The 21,665-nt window shown below is 38.8% G+C and overlaps 1 protein-coding gene across 13 annotated transcripts in view; it reads right to left on the bottom strand.

Annotated features, from left to right (window-relative positions):
• The window catches only part of CRADD (CASP2 and RIPK1 domain containing adaptor with death domain), a 269,785-nt gene that overhangs the window by 84,883 nt on the left and 163,237 nt on the right, over nucleotides 1-21,665 (bottom strand). Inside the window, exon 5 of one of the 13 annotated variants that reach the window (XM_053226601.1) lies at nucleotides 275-14,636. The exons of the other annotated variants lie outside the window; for them this stretch is intronic. Coding sequence (XP_053082576.1) covers nucleotides 14,488-14,636 — 149 coding nt within the window. The 3' untranslated portion in view covers nucleotides 275-14,487. Of the gene's footprint in view, nucleotides 1-274; nucleotides 14,637-21,665 lie in introns of those variants that run through there. 13 annotated transcript variants of the gene reach the window in all.

Raw genomic sequence — 21,665 nt, 5'->3', positions numbered from 1 at the left:
TCTTTTTGCTCTTCAACAAAGGCCCATTCTAGTAACAAAAGGATTCTGGTTAACTCATGTGTTGTACAGATGTATATTTTGTAAATATATGTGACAAAGGGTTTTTACCTAAGGTATAAAAAAAAAAATAGAAAATATGCAAAAGCTATGAACAGGCTATTCACAAAAGAACTACAAATGGCTTGCTCAATTCCATTAGTACTAAAAAATGCAAATTGAAAGAACAATGAGTTATTATTTTTTCCCATCAAACTGAAAACTATTTTTAAAAAAAAAATCACAAATTCCCTAGGTTGACAAGAATGGAACCTATTATAACAGTGGGTGAGAGTTTAAAATGATACAATTCACAGGGGAAGATAAATTCCAGTTTTCCAGTTTTCCAGTTTCAGGAGTTAATTACAAGTAAAAAGGTATTGAAAATGGATACACATGGGGACACCTGGGTGGCTCAGTCAGTTAAGCATCTGACTCGATTTCAGCTCAGGCCATGGTCTCGTGGTTTGTTGAGTTTGAGCCCCACACTGGACTCTGCTCAGAGTCCAGCACAGAGGCTGCGTGGCAACCAGCTCTCTTCCTGCCCCTTCCCTGCGAGTTCTCGCTCTTTCTCTCAAAATAAATAAATAAACTTAAAAAAAAAGTTTTTAAATGTATATACATGAATGCTCATACCGTTTATAACAGTAAAAGAATAGAAATAAACTATGTTGTAACATAAAGTTACTGATTAAATTTTGATGTTAACCACAAAATTCTAAAGCCATTGAAAAGAATTAGAAAACCAAATAATTAACATATGAAACACTGAGTAAAGAAGACCAAATGAAAAGATATCCCACGCATACAAACTGAGACGCTCAATACTGCTAAGATGTCAACTCTCCTATAGATGTGACTGTCAAAGCAATGGATCTACAAGTCCAAAGCAGTCTTTTTTATTCTTACATTACCTTTCTTAATCCAAAGCAATCTTGATCAAAATCCCTGAAGTTTTAGTATGTCTCTGAGTATGTTTGTGGAAACTGACAAGCTGGTTCTAAGCTTTATTTGGAAACGGAAAGAACTAAAGAGTATCATCAGGAATTGGTACAAAGAAGACTTGTCTGCAGTTTATTAAGCTACAGCAATCAAAACTTGCACTAGCGCAAAAGAAATGCACCAGTGAAAGAGAAGAGAAAGTCCAAAACCGGATCTGTACATAGATTCCTACTTTATTTACAGAAAAGATTGCACTGCACAGCAACACAGAATGGATGGTCTTTTCGACAAATGCTGCTTCATCAACTGGATATCAATGTGCTATAAAATGAAACTGGAGCCTAACTTCTCACCATACACATAAATTAAATCCAGGTAAGCTGTAGATCTAACTACGAAAAGTAAAACAATAAAGCTGATGTAAGATAACCCAGGAGGATATCTTGAGGGCCTTGGGGTTGAGACAAAGCAAAGATTTCTTAACTAGGACTCAAAAAACACTAATAACAAAGGGGCAATTCGTAAATTGGATTACACTAAAATTAGGAACTTTCACTAACCTCTATCAGAAGAATAAGAAAACCAAACCACAGAGTGGGAGGTGATATTTTTTTCTTTGAGGTATTTTTAACACATGTAACTAACAAAGGAACTTAATATCTAAAATATATGAAGTGCTAATAAATCAGAAATTGTCTGGCAATCTTACAGAAAAAATGGGCAAGACACTCAAGTAAGTACTTCAAACCTCTTCCTCCCCCACCAAAGACACCCAAATGGCGAATAAGCACGTCAAAAAGTGTTCAACCTCATTAGACATCAGTAAAATGCAAATTAAAATCACAAAATACTACCATACGCCTATCAGATTGGATAAAATCAACACAACTGACAATACCAAGTGTTGCCAAAGATACAGAGCAATAGAAACTCACATATGAGTTGGTATGAGGGGGTATAAATGGGTGGGAGTATAAACTGGTGCAACCACCAGGGCGGTACCCCCTAAAGTTGAACACAAACATATCCTGTGACCCACTAATTCAATTCCTAGATACGCAAACAACAAGAACTAGAACCTTCCTGGGTATCCCAAAAGCCATGTACTACAAGAATGATCGTAGCAACATTTTTCCCAATGGCCCCAAACTGAAAACAACCCCAACGGCTATCAACAACAGACTAAGTACGTATTCTGGCATTTCATTTCAATGAAAAAATGGTCAAAAGCGACAATGAATGAATACATGATACACATTAAAAACACGGATGGAAGCTCACAAAAAGTGTGGAGTAAAAAAGTAAAAAAAAAAAAAAAGGTACAGATGCTTCTTTTATACAAAGTTTGAAAACAGTGAGAAGTGGCAACAGCAGTTATCTCTGGCTGGGAAGCGGAGGCTATGGGGGGCTCCCCGGGGACTGGCAATGTTTCTTGACCTGGGTGGGGGCTCCACGGATTTGTCTGCTTTGTGATCATTCAAGGATCTGTGCACTTTTCTGAACATATGTTACACTGTCATAAAATACTTTAATCTGTATTTATTGGCTTGGAAATGTGTCTACGATGTATTAAGTGAAAAAAAAAAAGTAGCTCGGCAGATTACATGATTCTCCTTTTGAGATATATAGAACAGAAGCATGCTTCTCTAACACCTCTGGGAGCAGAAGTTAATCGCTTGATTTCAAAAGGTAGTGAAAGTGAGGATTCACCAACAGTAAAATAAAATAAAAATAAAAACACCTGCTGCCCACAACATCTCGTATTTTCACTTAACACTAAGGACCTGACTATTTGCTTACTAGAACTCCACGCCATCTTTCCTGCATAAGTCATATCCTACCCCATCTTCTCCATTTCAGCTTTAGTTCTGTTAACATCAAACAAAAACGTAAATACACTTGTGAAGCAATACGAATGTGGACTCCTTCACGACTTCTAACATTTCTTCTCAAATCTTTTATAGCTATTTCACCCACTGTGAATTCCAGAGCAATTGTTTTAGAGATCGCAATTTGCTAAAGCATTCAACCTAATTTTAGTGGAGAAAACTGTTCTATTTTTATACTCATATTTCATCGGTTTATGTAATATTTAGATTACGTAACTGCAACAGTAACTTCAACTGGCATGAACAGGGCTCAGAAAAAGCACAAAAGGCTCTTAGCAAGCACACCATTTTGGGTACACTAAAGACACATTTGTTAGCAGAACGCACTTAGCCTTGAGAGTACTTCACTTGCTCTCTCTCTCGCTCGCTCCCCCCAAAAAAGGGGGGGAGCCCCTGGGTGGCTTAGTTGGTTAAGCATCTGGCTCTTGGTTTCAGCTCAGGTCTTGATCTCTCGGGCTCACAGGTGTGAGATTGAGCCCTGTGTCAGGCTCCATGCTAGGCGTGTAGCCTGCTTAAGATTCTCTCCCCCTCTCCCACTGCCCCTCCCAGCTCATGCTCTCTCTCTCTCTCTCTCTCCCTCTCTCGGGGGGAGGGGGGGGAGTGCTTCTTATATATATACTTAAGTCTTTGCATAAGAAATATAGAGTATATATTCCAAAATGTTAATACTGGTTTATCTTCATTGGAAGGGTTTCTGGTAATGTTTAATTTAATTTGCTTCTGTATTTCTTCACAGAACTTGTATTCATACATTTTTTTCCAAGTTATAAGAAGCTTGTTATGAGAGCGGTTTAAGAAAGTTGGTGGGGATTGGGGGAACTAGATGACATGAACCCTGCCCTCCTCTAAGCGAGTGTGACATGTGATGATTACGGCCATTGAATAAAACAGATCAGTTGAAACCCCAGTTCTGTCATGTGCTGGCTGTACATCCTTGCACATGCTCCCCCTCTAAGACTCAGACTTCTTTTCTGTAAAATGGGGATCATCCCACCTACTACAAACAGCTGCTGTGGGAATTAACATGATAGTGTAAGACCTACAGTGAAATCACAGTGCTTCACACATAGTAAGCCTCAATAAAAGTTACCTTACAAAACAAAACCAGGAGGGAGGGACCAAGATGGCAACATAGAAGGCTCCTGAACTTCCCTCCTTCCCCAGACACATCAACTGTATAGCTATACAGAGCAATTCCCTTTGAGATAAATCCAGAAACTAGCTGAGTGACACCTAAACACCAAGCAAATGAGAAAATTCCCACATTAAAACTGGTAGAGAAGGCGGAGACATATCTTGCCATAATCCCACCCCCAACATCTGTGCCATACAAACAGGAAGGAACTTCCAACTCCCAGCTTCTCCCCGAGCAGTGAAGGATTTGGACTATACCTCTAGTGCCCCAACTTTTAAGACTCTCACCCAAGGGACAGGCTCCCGAAACACTCTGCTCTGGAAGCCAATAGGGCTTGTATCCATGAGACTCCTAAGTAATATTACAGCAAACAAAGAAGTAGTTCTTAATGGGCACAGAAGCACTCACCAAGGCTATCCCCCAAGGGTTCAGTGCAGAGAAATCAGGCAAAAACATCCATCACTCAGTCTTTACCTAGAAAGGATCTGAGTGCATACTTTACAAGCTGCTGCCTGAGGGTCCAACTTTAATTTGGAATGCATCCAGGGGCTGGCTGCAATCCACCTAGAGCCTGGGGAGCTAGCTGGAAGCCACCTCCCCCACCTTCCCCCTCTGGCCTACTACTGTGATAAAACCAGGTCACCTGCATCTCTCTGGAAGGAGCCTGAATACAGGTCTGGCAACCCAGCTTCTGGGACTGCCACCTGACACAAGCCCCCAGACTGCCCAGTTCAGGGCTTACATTCCTGAGTCCCGCAGGACTATAGCAAACAAGGAAGCAAAGAAGCAGTTCTTAACAGGCACCCATGAGCACTCGCTGTGGCTATACCCCCAGGGCTCAACACAGAAAGAACAGGCAAAAATGCCCATCTCCTAGTTTTCACTGGAAGGGGTTTGAGTACACATTCCATGAGCTACTGCCTGAGGATCAGCTTCTAATTAGCATGCTTATAGGGGCTGACTGCGATCCTCCCTGGAGCCCAAAAGTGCCAGTGGGCACTTCTTCCTCCTCCCTCTGGCTCACTCCAACAATAAAACTAAGTCACTAGTATTTCCCTGGAAGGAGCTTCTCTATACTATCTTGTGCCCTAATTTTATGGCTGACTGGAGGAATGAGCCCCCAGATCACAGAGCTCTGACAGTCAAAGGGACATGCATTCACGAGTCCTATAAGACTATGTAAATAGAGAAGTAGTTTTTAAACAGGAGCAGGAGTACCCACCCCCCACAGCTATACCCAGAATCAGTGCAGAGGGAGCAGGCAAAAGTACCCATCTCCCAGTATCTCCCTGGAAGGGGCTTAAGGTACACGTACTCAGAGTATATATACTTTCCCACCTGCTGCCTGAGATAAGCCTGCATCCAGATGCTGACTGCAATCCTTCCCCCCTTTAAGACACTGATGGGTCTTTACACATACTCAGCTACTGGGAACCACTAAGAACAAAGATGGCAACTTGGACGATCACAAAAGTTTGAAAGACAACCAGGAGCTCGGGCTAGGCTGATTAACAAGGTTCATCTTCTACAGGAAACCAGTCTGTCAAGAAGGGGAGAGGTAGTTTTACCTAATGTGCAAACACCAACATAAAGAGTCAAGGATAACGAAAAAAGAGGGCAATATGTTAAAAAAAAAAAAAAAAAAAAAAAAAAAAAAAAAAAAAAAGAACAAGATAAATCTCCAGAAACTAATCTTAATAAAATGGAAGTAAGTGATGTATCTGATAGAGAGTTCACAATAATGGTCATTAAGATGCTCATTGAGGTCAAAAAAACAATGAAAGAACAAAGTGAGGATTTCAACACAGATAGAAAATATAAATAAGTACCAAACAGAAATCACAGACCTTAAGAATATAATAACTGAACTGAAAAATTCCATAGCAAAGTTCAACAGCAGACTAAATCAAGCAGAAGAAAGGATCAGCAAACTTGACAGGGCAGTGGAATTCATCCAGAGGGGCAAAAGGAAAAAAGAATGAAGATCGTTAAGGGACTTATGGACACCACCAAGTGGGCCAGTATTTGCATGATAGGAGTCCCAGGAGAAGAGAAAGAGAAAGGGGCAAAAAGCTTATTCAAAAAAATAATGGCTAATAACTTCCCTAACCTGGGGAAAGAAACAGACATCCAGAGGCAGGAAGCCCAAAAAGTACCAAGTAAGATGAATCGAAAGATCCACAAATATTATATTTAAATTGTCAAAAGTTAAAGACAAAGAGAAAGACACTTCAAAGCAGCAAGAAAAAAGCAACGTGTTATATACAAGAGAGGCCCCCATAAAACTATTAGCAGATTTTTCTTGCAGGCCACAAATAAATAAAATGATATATTCAGAGCTGAAAGAAAAAAAACTACCAACTAAGAATACTCTATCCAGCAAAGTTATCCTTCAGAATTTAAGGGGAGATAAAAGAGTTTTTTAAACAAACAAAAGTGGAAGGAGTTCATGACCACTAGAATGGCCTTACGAGAAATGTTAAAGAGTATTCTGAAAAGAAAGGATGCTAATTATTAACAGGAAAATAAAAGTACAAAACTCCTTGGTAAAGGTAAATACATAGTTGAATTGAAAATAATGGTGTGACGGTGGTAGGTAAATCACAGCTCTAGTATAAAGGTTAAAAGACAAAAGTAATTGTAAGTACAATAATTTGTTAATGGATACACAATACAAAAAGATGTAAAATGTGACATCCAAAACGTATAATGTGGGGGGAAAGGGAATGTAAAACTGTAGAGCTTCCATATGCATTCAGAGTTAAGTTGCTATCAACTTAAATTAGACTGTTATAAATATGTTTTATGTAAGGCTCATGGTAAACCAAAAAGCAAAAGCCTATTCCAGATACACAAAAGATAAAGAGAAAGGAATCTAAGCATACCGCTACAGAAAATCAACACATCACAAGGGAAGAAACCAAGAGAAAAGGAAAGAAACTACAAAATAGCCAGAAAACAATAAACAAAATGGCAAAAATAAGTCTATACCTATCAATAACTCCTTTAAATGTATGACTAAATTAGGGGCACCTGGGTGGCTCAGTCAGTAAAGTGTCCGATTTCGGTTCAGGCCATGATCTTGTGGTTTGTGGGTTCAACCCACACGTCAAGCTCTGTGCTGACAGCTCAGAGCCTGGAGTCTGCTTCGGATTCTGTGTCTCCTTCTCTGCCCCTCCCCTGCTTGTGCTCTCTCTCTCAAAAATAAATGTATGACTAAATTGCCCAATCGAAAGACACAGAGTGGCTGGCTGAATGGGTTAAAAATCAAGATTCAATCATATGCTGCCTATTAAGAAATCTACCTTAGCTTTAAGGACACACATAGACTAAATGTGAAAGGATAGGAAAAGATATTCCATTAAAATGAAATCCAAAAGAAAGTAGGGGTAGCTATAATCATATCAGATAAAATAGACTTTAAGTTAAAAATTGTAACAAGAGGGGTGCCTGGCCAGCTCATTAGGTACAGCACATACCTCTTGATCTTGAGATTGCGAGTTTGAGCCTCATGTTAGATGCAGACGTTACTTAAAAAAAAAAAAATCTTTAAAAAACAAATGTGTAACAAGAGACAAAAACGACCATCATATAATGATAAAAGGGTCAATTCATCAAGAGAATATACCAGTTGTGGGGTGCCTTGGTGCCTCAGTTTGGCTTCTGACTTAGGCTCAGGTCATGATCTCTCAGTTCATGGGTTCAGGCCCCACATCAGGCTCTTTGCGGACAGTTCAGAGCCTAGAACCTGCCTTGGGTTCTATCTCTGTCTCTCTCTCTCTCTCTCTCTGCCCCTTTCCTGCCCATACTCTGTCTTTCTGTCTCTCAAAAAGAAGTATTAAAATTTTTTTTAATTAAAAAAAGAGAATATGACAATTGTAAATATTTATTAGTTTAACATAGGAGAACCTAAATAAAGCAAATATTAACATACCTGACAAGAGAAATAGGCAGCAACACAAAAACAGCAGAAGTCTTCAGTATCCCACTTTCAACAATGTATAAAATATTCCAGACCCAAACAAACAAACAAATAAGCAATGCAGAAACACTGAACTTAAAATTACATGTTAGACCAGATGGACCTGACAGACATAGAGAAAGTTCCAGATGATAGAATACTCATTCTTCTCAAGTGCACATGGAACATTCTCCAGCACAGATTGTATGTTAGGTCACAAACAAGTCTTAATGAATTTAATGAGGTTGAAATCATATCAACCATTTTTTCTGACCACAATGGAATAAAATTAGAAATGAATTATAAGAAGAAAACTAGAAAATTCATGAATATGTGAAGACTAAACAACATGCTCCTGAACAACCAATGGGTTGAAGAAGTCAAAAAACAACAAAGATCAGAGCATAAATCAATGAAATTAGAGACGAAAGAGACAACAGAAAAAAATCAATGAAACTAAGAGCTGATGTTTGACAAAATAAATACAACTGACAAACCTTTAGCTAGATTAAGAAAAAAAAAAGACAATGACTCAAATGAATAAAACCAGAATGGGAGAGGAGATATTACAACTGATAACATAAAAGCACTAAGGATCATAAGAAACTACTATGAACAATTATAGTGTCAACAAATTAGATTACCTAAAAGAAATGAAAAAATTCCTAGAAACATACAACCTACCAAGACTCAATCATGAAAAAAGAGAACTAAACAGACCAATTACTAGTAAGGAGACTGGATCAGTAATCAAAAAATCTCCCAGCAAAGAAAAGTCCAGGAGCAGATGGTTTCACTAGTGTATTCTACCAAATATTGAAGAAAAAAAAAAACAAACCACATTAATTCCAGCCCTTCTCAAACTCTTCCAAAAAATAGAAAAGGAGGGAACACTTCCAAACTCATTTTCTGAGGCGAGTAGTACCCTGATACCAAAGACAAACAAGAACACTGTAAGAAAAGACAATTACAGGCCAATATCCCTGATCAATACAGATATAAAAACAAACAAACAAAAACCCAAAACAACAACAAAACAAACAAACAAAAACTCAACAAAATATTAACAAACTGAAGTCAACAATACATTTAAAGGCTCATACAACATGATCTAGTGGGATTTATTCCTGAGATGCAAGGATGGTTCAATATATGCAAATCAATAAATGTGATATACACATTTTATCCTACAAAATGAAGGATAAAAGTTATATTTTCATTTCAATAGATGCAGAAAAAGCATCTGACAAAACCCAACATCCTTTTGTGATAAACATTCTCAACAAACTGGTTACAGAAGAAATGTACCTCAACATAATAAAGGCCATATATAACAAGCCCATAGCCAATAACATACTTAAAGGTGAAAAGTTGAAAACTCTTCCTCTATCATGGGAAACAAGCAACAATGCCCACTCTCACCACATTTATTCAACATAGAACTGGAAGTCCTAGCCAGAGCAATTAGAAAGGAAAAGAAATAAAAAGCATCCAAAATAAAAAAGAAGAAGTAAAACTGCCTGTGTTTACAGGTGGCATATTATATATAGAAAACATGAATGCCTCCACCAAAAACATTGTTAGAATAAATAATTCAGTAAAGGTACAGAATTAAAAATGAATATACAAAAATCAGTTGCATGTCTATATGCCAACAACAAATTATCAGAAAGAGAAAATAAGAAAACAATCCCATTTACAATAGCATCCAAAACACACACACACACACACACACACACACACACACACACACAGGAACAAATTTAACCAAGTAAGTGAAAGACCCATACACTGAAAACTATAAGATTTTGATGAAAGAAACTGAAGAAGATGCAAATAGAAAGATATTATGTGTTCACAGATAGGAAGAATTAATATTGTTGACATGCTAATACCACCCAAAGTAATCTACAGTCTCAATGAAATCCCTATTAAAATTCCAATGGCATTTTTCACAGAAATACAAAAAAAAATCCAAAAAGTGTATAGAATCACAAAAGACTCCAAATAACCAAAGCAATCTTCAGAAAGAACAAAAGTGAAAACATCACATTTCCTGATTTCAAACTATCTTACAATAAGCTGTAAGACACAATAATCAAAACAGTGTGGTCATTGACACAGAAAACCCAGAAACAAATCCATACATATATGGTCAATTTATTTTTGAGAAAGGGCCTAGAATATAAAATGCTGGTAGTTTCTTCAATAAACGATGGTTGAAAAACTGGACAGCCACCAGCAAAAGAATGAAACTGGACTACTGTCTTAACAATATACAAAAATCAATTCCAGATGGATTAAAGACTTGAACATAAGGTCTGAAACTCCTAGAAGAAAACATGGGTAAGCTCCTTAACGTTAGTCTTGGGAATAAATTTTTGGATTTGAAACCAAAAGCAAAGGCAATAAAAGCAAAAATACATAGGTGAACTCCATCAAACCAAAAGGCACAGCAAAGAAACCACGAACAAAATGAAAAAAGGCAACCTACCAAACGGGAGAAAATACACTAAAACCTTGGACTGTCAGCAACTTGTTCTGTGAGTGTTCTGCAACACAAGCAAACATTCCTAATAAACTTTAACTTGGTAAACAAGAGATGTCTTGCAATGTAAGTAGTACATGATGCCAAATGTCACATGATCACAACTGAGCCAATGGTTCTCTCTCTCTCTCACTGCAGGATTGTGGGTGATCATCTCCCGTGCTCAGGCTACGGTGTTTGGCAGAAATCAGTGGTGTTTCACAACGCTGGAAGGTGCCCACAACTGGCACTAGTGTATTTCTTGTCACTTCAAAGCACCTATGGATGGTCCTTTGCTTTTCCATACAAGGGTACGCTTGGGAATGCTTTGCTTCGTTCTAGGTTAGGCTGCCTGCAGATATAGACCCTTCCTCTGCTGCCTTATCACCAGTTACATTAAATACAGTACATGACAAGAGTTTATTAATACTGTACTGTAGTCAATCCATGTGAGCATATACAGCGGCCCCCGTGCAGAAAAAAGTTGAAAAGAAAGGTGGTAAGAAGAAGATGATTACAGTGGAAGCTAAGAAGGAAACCATCAAGAAGTATGAACAAGATATGTGAGTGGCTGAAATTGCAAGATTTTATAAGAAGTCTACGTTGACCTTTTGCACAATATTAAAGAAAAAAGAAGTAAGGGCGCTAGATGCAGCAAAAGGAGTCACGAGAATATCAAAGCAACGGCCATGTGTTCTGGAAGGTGTAGAAAAGATGCTTCTGGTTTGGATAAATGAGAAGCAACTAGCAGGTGATACTGTGACTGAAAACTTTATCTGTGAGAAGGCAAAGGCCTTGTACACTGACCTCGTAGGCAAACGGCCAGGTACATCAACAGAAAATGAAGAAGGCTTCAAGGAAAACAGGGGATGTTTTGATAATTTTAAGAGGAGAAGTGTTCTGAGGCACAGAAAGGCTGTGAGTTTGGACGCTACGGCAGCTGAAGCAATTGCTACCAAATTCTAGAAGCTCACGGTTTCTCAGTGTTACCTGCTGGAGCAAGTTTTTGACTGCGATAAGACAGGGCTTTTTTGGAAAAAGATGCCAAAGAGGACCTACATTACAGAAGAAGAGAATGCAATGCCTGATTGCAAGCTCATGAAAGACCTCTCACCCTCTTGTTTTGTGCGAATGCAAGTGGAGATTTCAAAGTGAAGCCCCGGCTCGTGTCTCATTCCAAGAATCCACAAGCCTTCAAGAAATACAAGGTGCAAAACAGCCAGTTCAACATTATGTAGAGGTCCAATAGGAAGGCTTGGGTCACTTCTATCTTGTTCTTTGAGTGGATCAAAGAGGTCTTCCGTCCTGCAGTGAAGAAATACCTTTTAGAAAAGAATCTGCCACTCAAAGCCTTGCTGGTTATAGATCATGCTCCTTCTCATCCTCCAGGCTTTGAGGACGATTTACTGCAGGAATTCGAGTTCATTAAGGTCAAGTTCCTTCCTCCCAACACCACTCCAATCCTCCAGCCCATGAATCAGCAGGTCATTTCGAACTTTAAAAAGCTTTACACCAAAGCACTATTTCAGCAATGCTTCAAGGTGACTGAAGGAACAAACCTTACCCTCCAAGAATTTTGGAAAAGTAATTTCCACATCATGAACATCAACAAAGCCTGGGATGCGATCATCAAGAGAACCCTCAATTCTGCTTGGAGAAAACTGTAGCCTGATTGCATTCTTGGACATGACTTAGAGGGGCTTGCTCATGAACAGGTCCTGCCAATTGTTGATGAAATTGTGTCCTTGGAGAAGACCACAGAACGGGAGGTGAATGAGGAAGGCATTCTAGAGCTGGTGGAGGAGCATGGCCAGAAGCTGACCACCGACAAACTGACAGATCTGCATTGTGAGCAACAGCAAGAGGTGTGGAGGAGATCTCGTCTGCAGAGGAGGGGGAGAAAAAGGCAGAGGAATCCCTCACTTCAAATGAGATAGGGAGATGTGTAAAATGAGGGAAACAGTGCAAAATTTTGTAGAAAAGTACCACATGAATAAGACTGTAGCAGTGCGAGCGATGAATCTTTTTAAGGACAATGTAATGTCGCCATTTCCACAAAATCCTCAAAAGAAGGCAAAAGTAAGTGTCTTTGGATAGGTTCCTTGCTAAAGTTGCACAAAAAGGAAACGATTTCATTGAGTCAGTAGATAGCAGTGATTCCGTTAGTGATGGTGAAAGTTGTCCTACACAATAACCCTCCTCTCTCTTGTCTCCCTCACACTGGCCACAAAGGTTTTCAAAAGTAAGTACAGGTTAACTTGTTTATGTTTCTTTATGTTTTGTATTTTCTTTATTATTTTATATATTACAGTATCGTGATCATTTTTATATGAATATTTTTGTTGTAGAATGAATTATCTGAGTTCCCATTATTTCTTATGGGGAAATTCGCTTTGATATTCAAGTGCTTTGGATTACAGGCATGTTTCTGGAACAAATTGTGCTTGCAAACCAAGGTTTTACTGTATTCGTAAACCATATATACAATAAGGAGTTAATATCTAAAATATATAAGAAACTCAACTCAACAGCAAAACAACCTAAACAACCCAATTTCAAAAATTGGCAAAAGACCTAAAGTAAACACTTCTCCAAAGAAGGCATACAAATGGCCAACGGGTACATTAAAAGGTGCTCAAGCATCACTAATCATCAGTAAAATGCAAATCAAAACCACAATGAGATATCACTTCACACCTGATAGGATGGCTATTATCAAAAAGACAAGAGATAACAAATGCCTGTGAGGATGTGGAGAAAGGGATCACTTGTGCACTGCTGGGGAAAAGGTATACTGGACAACATGGAAGGCAGTATGGTAGTTCCTCAATACACTGAAAAGAGAAGGAACACATGATCCAGTAATCCTACTTCTGGGTATATATCTAAAGAAAATGAAATCACTATCTTGAAGAGATATCTCACTCCCATGTTCATTGCAGTGATATTCACAACAGTGAAGGTATGGAAACAACCCAAATGTCTGTTGACACATGAATGAATAAATGGTAAATTTATATATAAAGGGAATATTGTGCAGCCTTAAAAAAGATGAAAATCCTGCCATGTGAAACATGGATGAACCTGAAGGACGCTTATGCTATAGAAATAAGTCAGAGAAAGACACTACTGGATGATATCACTTACATGCAAAATTTAAGAAAAAAAGTAAAATTCAAGTAAAAAAGTAGAATGGTGGTTGCCAAGGGCTGGAGAATGAGGGGAAAGGGGAGAGGGAGGCAAAAGGGTAGAAACTTTCAGTTATGAGATGAATGTGATCTGCGGATCTAACGTATAACATGGTGACTATAGTTGATAATACCATATCATATAATTGAAATTTGATTTGCTAAGAGGGTAAAACTTAAGTGTTTCCATAAAAGAAAAAGGAAAGAAAACAGATTTAAAAAAAATAAAATCTCAAATCGTTCTCAGTAATCATTTTGTTGGTGGTAGTATCAGTGTTGTTACATTAAGACTATTGTATGTATGTTGTAGAATAAAGTAAATGATTTTTTTTAATGAAAGGTGGGGGGGTGTAGAGAGAAACAGAACAAATGTATACATAATGTAACAAAACAGATGAAAGGCAACACGGCACAACCTACTGGCAACACGCTGAGGAAACACAAGGTGAGGTATGAGGGACGTAAGGGAGATGAGGTTAATGAGGGAAGGCTTCTTAGGTAAGAAGGGGCTCCAGTTAAGGCTTAAAGGAAGTGAAGAATAGAAACCAAGAGTTTAACACTTCACCTATCTCTAGAAGGGGAAGGATATAAAGAAATCACAAATAAATTTGTTGAGACCCTTTACATATGTTTGAAGCTTGGAACATATAGATAAACCAGAAGAAATTTTTTTTATTCTTTGTGAGTGTGAGACTTAGTATCTTGGAGAGCAAGGCGATGGGCTTTCTGCCTAGAACCACAGAAAGGACAAGGACTTTGTCTCTGGTTGGGTACAAGTGAGAGAAGAGAATCATGGAAATGGACCAAGCTCATTCTATATCCTTCACTTGCAACCACGAGACCTGATGCACACATCTCTCAATTGAGCCAGCTGTCTCTAGGGAGTCCCCACAGGAAAGTTTCCCTCCTTCAACTGGCCGGTCTTCGTCTATAATGTTCCAGGCACTGTCCTGGGCCCCTGGAAGAGAGATGGATAAAACAAGTTCACTGCCCTCGTGGAGCTTATATTCTAGGTTTGATTCTCTACTACCCAGCAAAGGATAGTTGATGGCATTTACACTTAAAATATCCATTTTCTGAGAATGGGGAATACCCAAGAAAGAATGAAACATGACCACCTTCACCAGGATCAGCTTCATTTTGGAGTTAGTTTTAACCTTGGCCCAAGGTAGAAGAGAACTAGAAAAAAGAATTAGGATCCTTGCCAGTTCAATAAAGGGACTGGAGGACAGTAGCCAGAAAAAAGTCCCAGAGTGGCCACAGGGAGGTGACCATTCAAATCGGATGATACAGCCCAATGGACAACTCCAATAAAAGTATCTTGTTACAGGTGACAATTGGGAGTCTTTTAGCTTTTGTTTTAATCAGAAAAAGCAGTATCTGTAATTATATTGAGCATTCCCTTATTACACCCCCATTAAAAGACTGCATTCTTGGCTAAATTGTGTGCAGCAAAAGGCACTGTAATAGGGAAGGGGCGGGGGCGGGGATGGGGGGGGTGGGGGGTGGGATGCCCGTGGGAAGACACAGCATGGGTGCAATCTATCCACTAAGCTTGGCCCTAGAATCTTTAGATTCGCTAACGAAGGCTTATAGTAAGTCTCAAAAATAACCAGAGATTAGTAACTTAGCTAGTTTAAGCTGTCAAAAGATAAAGGATGTCAAGGGCAACAGGCAGGCATTCAGAGTTTTCCATTAGATATTTACTAACTGTCTCTCAAAAATTGTATTTCTTTATAATGCTATTATTTCAAATATGAATGATTTAAAAATCTATACAAATGTTCCTCAGAAGGCATGTCTACCTTTTCAAGTCATGTCCATTGTAATCACTTTTAAAGTGTTTATGTGGTACTTAAACTATGCCCCCAAGGATTACTGGTTAGAGTTTCTCAATCGGGACCAAGATATTCATTCATTCTGCTAATATCATACATAGCAGTCTTTTACTAATTCACAGAAAATAAGTTAATAAATAAAACATTCTCAATGTAAAGGAATTTGCACGTATTTTTTTCCCTTAAATTTATGGCACTACTTAATGCTCTTCCTAAAGAATCCTAGAGAAAGATAAGGGAACCGAAAACAAATTTTATTGGGAAAAAAATGAGGACCAGCCCATCACGCTTAGTCCAGCATCTTTTTTGTTTCCATTCACGTGGGCGATTGGAGTTGTGTGTTTTATATTGCAAATTTTTAAAGCAATCTGAAGAGCACAGCTAGGAGACCATACACTACCTCACCCTCCCTAAAGGGGCTCCCCTTCTCCACACTGATGCACTATGGACACCATGGTAAGGCACAGAGAATACTGGTGTTTACTGGGAAAAGTACCGCTCTGGGAATCAAATAACCGGAGGTAAACCTTGGATCTCAGTTTCCTCATCTCTAAAGTGGAGAGGATATTTGTCCTGCCTACTTCACAGAAGGCTAAAAGGACCACGCATTTTAAAGAGCAGTGTAAACTGGGAAGGACTACACAAATATAAGACATCATTAATACTATTACTAATTTAAAACTTCATTAAAAACAAACCAGAAAACCAGTAATTCTCTCGACCTCTTTCTGAATAGCTGTCCAAAAAGCCCTTTACTCCCTGATAGGCTGGCAGTTAGCACTAAAATGATGTTTCTCTTCAAGCATATCAAGCTCACAATCTAATCATTAATATTTGCAAAGATGCTCAGTCTTTCTCAGTCTCTAGATTGGACCTAGACAAATCTTACATTTCTACTTTATAACCACACTCATGATTTAAAATGTCCATTGAGTCATATCTCAGTATCTGAAATTCTGAATTAGAGAATTTTACTGATCCCTTATGTTCATTTGTCCATGGGGGTTTCTTTCCCAAATAATTCAAAACTGGATGAGTGCCTTTCATTTATATGAGGTATTTATCCCCTTTTCCACATTCATAGAAAGAATTCCATGAAGATACTTTCCTTGCACATAAAATTACATCAAAAACTTAAGAGATAAAATGAACTTTTATATACCAACGATCTCCATTCCAGTCCCTGTAATCAAAAAAAAAAAAAAACAAAAAACAAAAAAAAACCCCAATAACAATTACCAAATATCACAAAGAAGTCTACAATTAGGAAGAAAATTGTTCTATACCACAGACTCTTTCCTAGCATGAAGGTGATTTCTTGAGCAACTGAGACTCAAACCCTCCTCCCAAAAAAAAATTAAAAAGAAAGAAAAAAAGGAGACAGAGACACAGAACGAGCGTGAAGAAACATGATAATTCAAAAGTCTGAGATGACTTTATTAAAATCCATTGATAAAAGAAAGACTATGAAGCACCCCTTCTATATGCTCTTTGTCATCAAAGAATACCGTTACACAAACCAGAAATTCCCAAGCTACTCGAGTCCTTCTTCTCCTTCTTTTCTATCCCTAAACATTTCTAGAATTCTGCCACTTCCCTCCATCCACACTGCCATGATCGCCACTCACTGGGGTTACTGTGATCGCCTTAAACAGGTCTCCCTGTTTCCAGTCCCATCCTTTCCAATTCACTGTTCACAGAGCAGCCAGTGATTTTTCTTAAGCCAGAAACCTGATCATGTCTTATCCTTCAATTAGAATAACTCAGCAGGAAAAAACTCCTAAATCCATAATGTGGTTTACAAAACCTTCCAAGTCTAAGCCATGCAAATGGCTTCAGTGTCATCTCTCAACCCTGGCTGGTCTCTCACACTCTGAACCTGCTAACCTTACTGGACTCCTTAACATTCCCTGCACAGGTCATATTTTCTCTCTGCCTCTGGGCTGTAGAAATAACAGAGCAACTAAAAGAAATAAGGCTTATTTCTCTCACTTAACAAGGCCACAAGTAAGCGAGAGACGGGTGAACATCTCAATGCTTTCAGAGCCAGTGAATCTGTTATTCTCTAGGCCTCTCTCTCCTTCAAGGTCCCAGACGGAAGCCACAGGCACTACATTCACATTCTAGGCACAAGGAAAGTAGGAAGAGAAACTAGAAAATGGGGTGGGACTAAGAAAAATAATAACAGTAGCCAAGAGCATGTTTACTTTGGGTTAAACACTGCTCTAAGTGCTTTATTTATACTCATTTACTTCATTCAAAGCTTTGAGGTAGATATTCTATTCTATTCTTCGCTGTGCAGGTATAACTTGCCCAAGGTCCCGTGACTAGTAAGTGGGAGATCTAGGACTCAAACTCAGAGTCCCTGTGCTTTAACTAGACCCACTCAGCCTCCTCCAAACAAACAAAACTAGCCTGTCAAGGATCTGCTATGAGGGAGCTCTCTCTCCAGCCTCGGGTTATAAAGTCCACCACTCTGAACACTGACACTAACTCATGCATCACTGCTGAGATGCGGCAGTCACACGAGCCTGGCATCACCTCCTGCCACAGAGTGTTGGCGTTGTGCACGAAGCCTGGGACCAGTTACACATAAGCACGCTAATAAAAAAAAAGTGCAAAACAAGCAAGAAGACAACTGTCCTCCCTATTTTATTTTTTTGACAATATTTTGTCAAAGGAGATGCTGGACAAAACGAAAAAAGAAAAAATTTCTAAACTTGAATCCAAAATGCTAATTAGAAGAAGGTACTTGTTATTCATGAGATTCTCATCTCAAGTTCAAAAAGTCAAAATGAGAGAGGCGGTTTATCCACATTAAATACACACACACACACACACACACACACACACACACACACTGCTTTGACTCACAGACCCCTGTAACAGAGCTGTGAATTTGCTGTTTTCCTGCTGGCAGACTTTTTTTAATAGAGAGGAACAAAGCTTCTGCTCATTTTCCCTCTCTTGGGTCACCACAAGTTCACATCAATGTCTCAGAACTTAAGCCTCAGAAGAAAGAAAGAGCCTCAGCAGTACTCCAGCTCAAGTCAGCTCCAACCTTGACTGCACCTCCTATTTGCCGTGTGGCCTGAGTCCCAGCTTCCTAATCTGTAAAAGAAGGAAAAGGCCCACTTGGTGGAGTTGTGGTGGAAATTAGAAAAGATAATCATGAAGTTCAAGCACAGCGCAGCACTCAAGACAACATTATCATCATTCTCCAGGCAGTTGAGGGTTCACAGTTGCTTGCTTTCCAGTTACTGAGATTCTTTTTTTTTTTCATGTTTACTAATTTTTGAGAGACAGAGAGACAGCATGAATGGGGGTGGTGGGCAGAGAGAGAGGGAGACACAGGATCGGAAGCAGGCTCCGGGCTCTGAGCTGTCAGCACAGAGCCCGACGTGGGGCTTGAACCCATGGGCTCCGAGCTCATGACCTGAGTTGAAGTCAGATGCTTAACCGACTGAGCCACCAGGTGCCCCGAGCTACTGATAGTCTAGTGGGTGTGGAAGCAAACATCACATGGAAAGGAAATCTCACTCACATGTTGCTCACCACCAATGAATGAGACCGGCACAGCTGGGACCTGCCAACAAGGAAACCATTTGTTGGGTTTCTTTTGGTTTGGTTTGGGGGTTTTTAGGTCACATGTTCTTTACTATTTTAGCACTTGGGAAAGGAATACATTTAAAAAATGAAACTAATCAATTCAAATAAGAAATGATATATATATGTGGGAAAGTATTACATTGTATCTGGAAGGAACTGTTGAGAAATGACTCCTATCACTGCCTCTGGCTAGGGCACTGAGGGACCAGGAACACAAAGGAGGAATACAAAGGAGACCTTCAGCATTTGTAACCTGTGTACCTGTTGACAGTTCAAAATAAGTAAAATGTGAGATATTAAATCAACACTGAATAAAGTCCTATGTATCATTTAAGGTCCAGCTCAACTTCCACCTTCATTCAACCAAACATTTGAGAGCCAAGCCTATGACCTAGAAGGCCTCTACTGACCTCGTGGCTCTTCCTGCTGGCCTCCCCTTTCTCTGAATGTCCATTCTTCTCATCTCCATCATTTAGCTCCCAATTACATCTCATATACTTATTATCTGGTTCAAGAAAGTCAGGCATAAACTCATACTAAGCGGTGTAAAACTGAGAACTTTTCCCCTAAGGTCAGGAACCAGACAAAGATGTCCACACTCACTGTTATTCAACATAGTACTGGAAGTCCTAGCCACAAAATCAGACAAATAAAAGGCATCCAAATTGGTAAGCAAGAAGTAAAACTCTCACTATTTGCGGATGACATGATACTATACATAAAAAACCCTAAAGATTCCACCTGGCTGTGGATGCTAGAACTGATAAATGAATTCAGTAAGGTCACAGGATACAAAATCAATGTACAGAAATCTGTTGCATTTATATACACTAATAATGAAAGAGCAGAAAGTAAAATTAAGAAAATAATCCCATTTAAAATTACACCGAAAACAACAAAATATCTAGGAATAAACTTAACCAAATAGGTTAAGTACTCTGAGAACTATAAAACACTGATAAAAGAAATTTAAGATGACACAAAGAAATGGAAAGACATTCCATGCTCATGAGTTAGAGCTAATATTGTTAAAATGTCTACACTACCCAAAACAAACTACAGATTTAATGCAACCCCTATCGCAATACCAACAGCATTTTTCACAGAACTAGAACAAACAATCTAAAATTTATATGGAAGCACAAAAGGCCTCAAATAGCCAAAGCTATCTTGAAAAAACAAAACAGGGGCGCCTGGGTGGCTCAGTTGGTTGGGCGTCCGACTTCAGCTCAGGTCACGATCTCGTGGTCTGTGAGTTCGAGCCCCACATCGGGCTCTGGGCTGATGGCTCAGAGCCTGGAGCCTGTTTCCGATTCTGTGTCTCCCTCTCTCTCTGCCCCTCCCCGTTCATGCTCTGTCTCTCTCTGTCCCAAAAATAAATAAACGTTAAAAAAAAAATTAAAAAAAAAAAAAAAAGAAAAAACAAAACAGAACAAAACAAAACTGGAGGTAGGTATCACAATTCGAAATTTCAAGTTATATTACAAAGCAGTAATAATTAAAATAGTATGGTGCTGGCATAAAAATAGACACACAGATCAACAGAAGAGAACAGAAAACTCAGAAACAAACCCACAATGATATGGTCAATTAATCCTTAACAAAGGAGGAATGAATACACAAGGAAAAAAGACAGTCTCTTCAACAAATGGTGCTGGGAAAACTGGACAAGTACATGCAAAAGAATGAAACTGGACCACTTTCTTTCACCATACACAAAAAATAAACTCAAAATGGATTCAATACCTAAGTGTGAGACCTGAAACCATAAAAATCCTTGAAGAGAGATAGGCAGTAATCTTTCTGACATCAGCCACAGCAACATTTTTCTAGACATGTCTCCTGAGGCAAAGGAAATAAAAGCATTGATGCAGTAGTGGAGCTACACCAGCATAAAAAGTTTCTTAACAGCAAAGGAAACAATCAACAAAACTGAAAGGCAACCTACTGAATGGGAGAAGATACTTTCAGACAAGATAGCCAATAAAGGGTTAGTATCCAAAATGTATAAAGAATGGATACAACTCAATACCCCAAAAAAACAAATAATCCAATGTAAAAATGGGCAGAAGACACAAATAGTTATTTCCCCAAAGAAGACATACAGACACATGAAAAGATGCTCAACATCACTCATCATCAGGGATATGCAAATAAAAACTACATGAGATATCATCTCATACCTGTCAGAATGGCTAAAATAAAAAACACAAGAAACAACAGGTGTTGGTGAGGATGTGAAGAAAAAGGAGCTCTATCACACTGTTAGTAGGAATGCACACTGGTGCAGCCATTATGGAAAACAGTATGGAGATTCCTCAAAAAATTAAAACTAGAACTACCCTATGATCCAATAATCGCACTACTGAGTATTTACCAAAAAAATACAAAAACACTAATTAAAAGGGACACATGTACCCCTAGGCTTACTGCAGCATTATTTACACTAGGCAAACCCAAGTGCCCACTAATAGATGGAAGCAACCCAAGTGCCCACTAATAGATGAGTGGATAAAGAATGTATGTATGTATACACACAC

The sequence above is a fragment of the Acinonyx jubatus genome, chromosome B4 (assembly GCF_027475565.1).
Source record: "Acinonyx jubatus isolate Ajub_Pintada_27869175 chromosome B4, VMU_Ajub_asm_v1.0, whole genome shotgun sequence".
Lineage (NCBI taxonomy): Eukaryota > Metazoa > Chordata > Mammalia > Carnivora > Felidae > Acinonyx > Acinonyx jubatus.
This window is presented reverse-complemented; position numbering and strand designations above follow the sequence as displayed.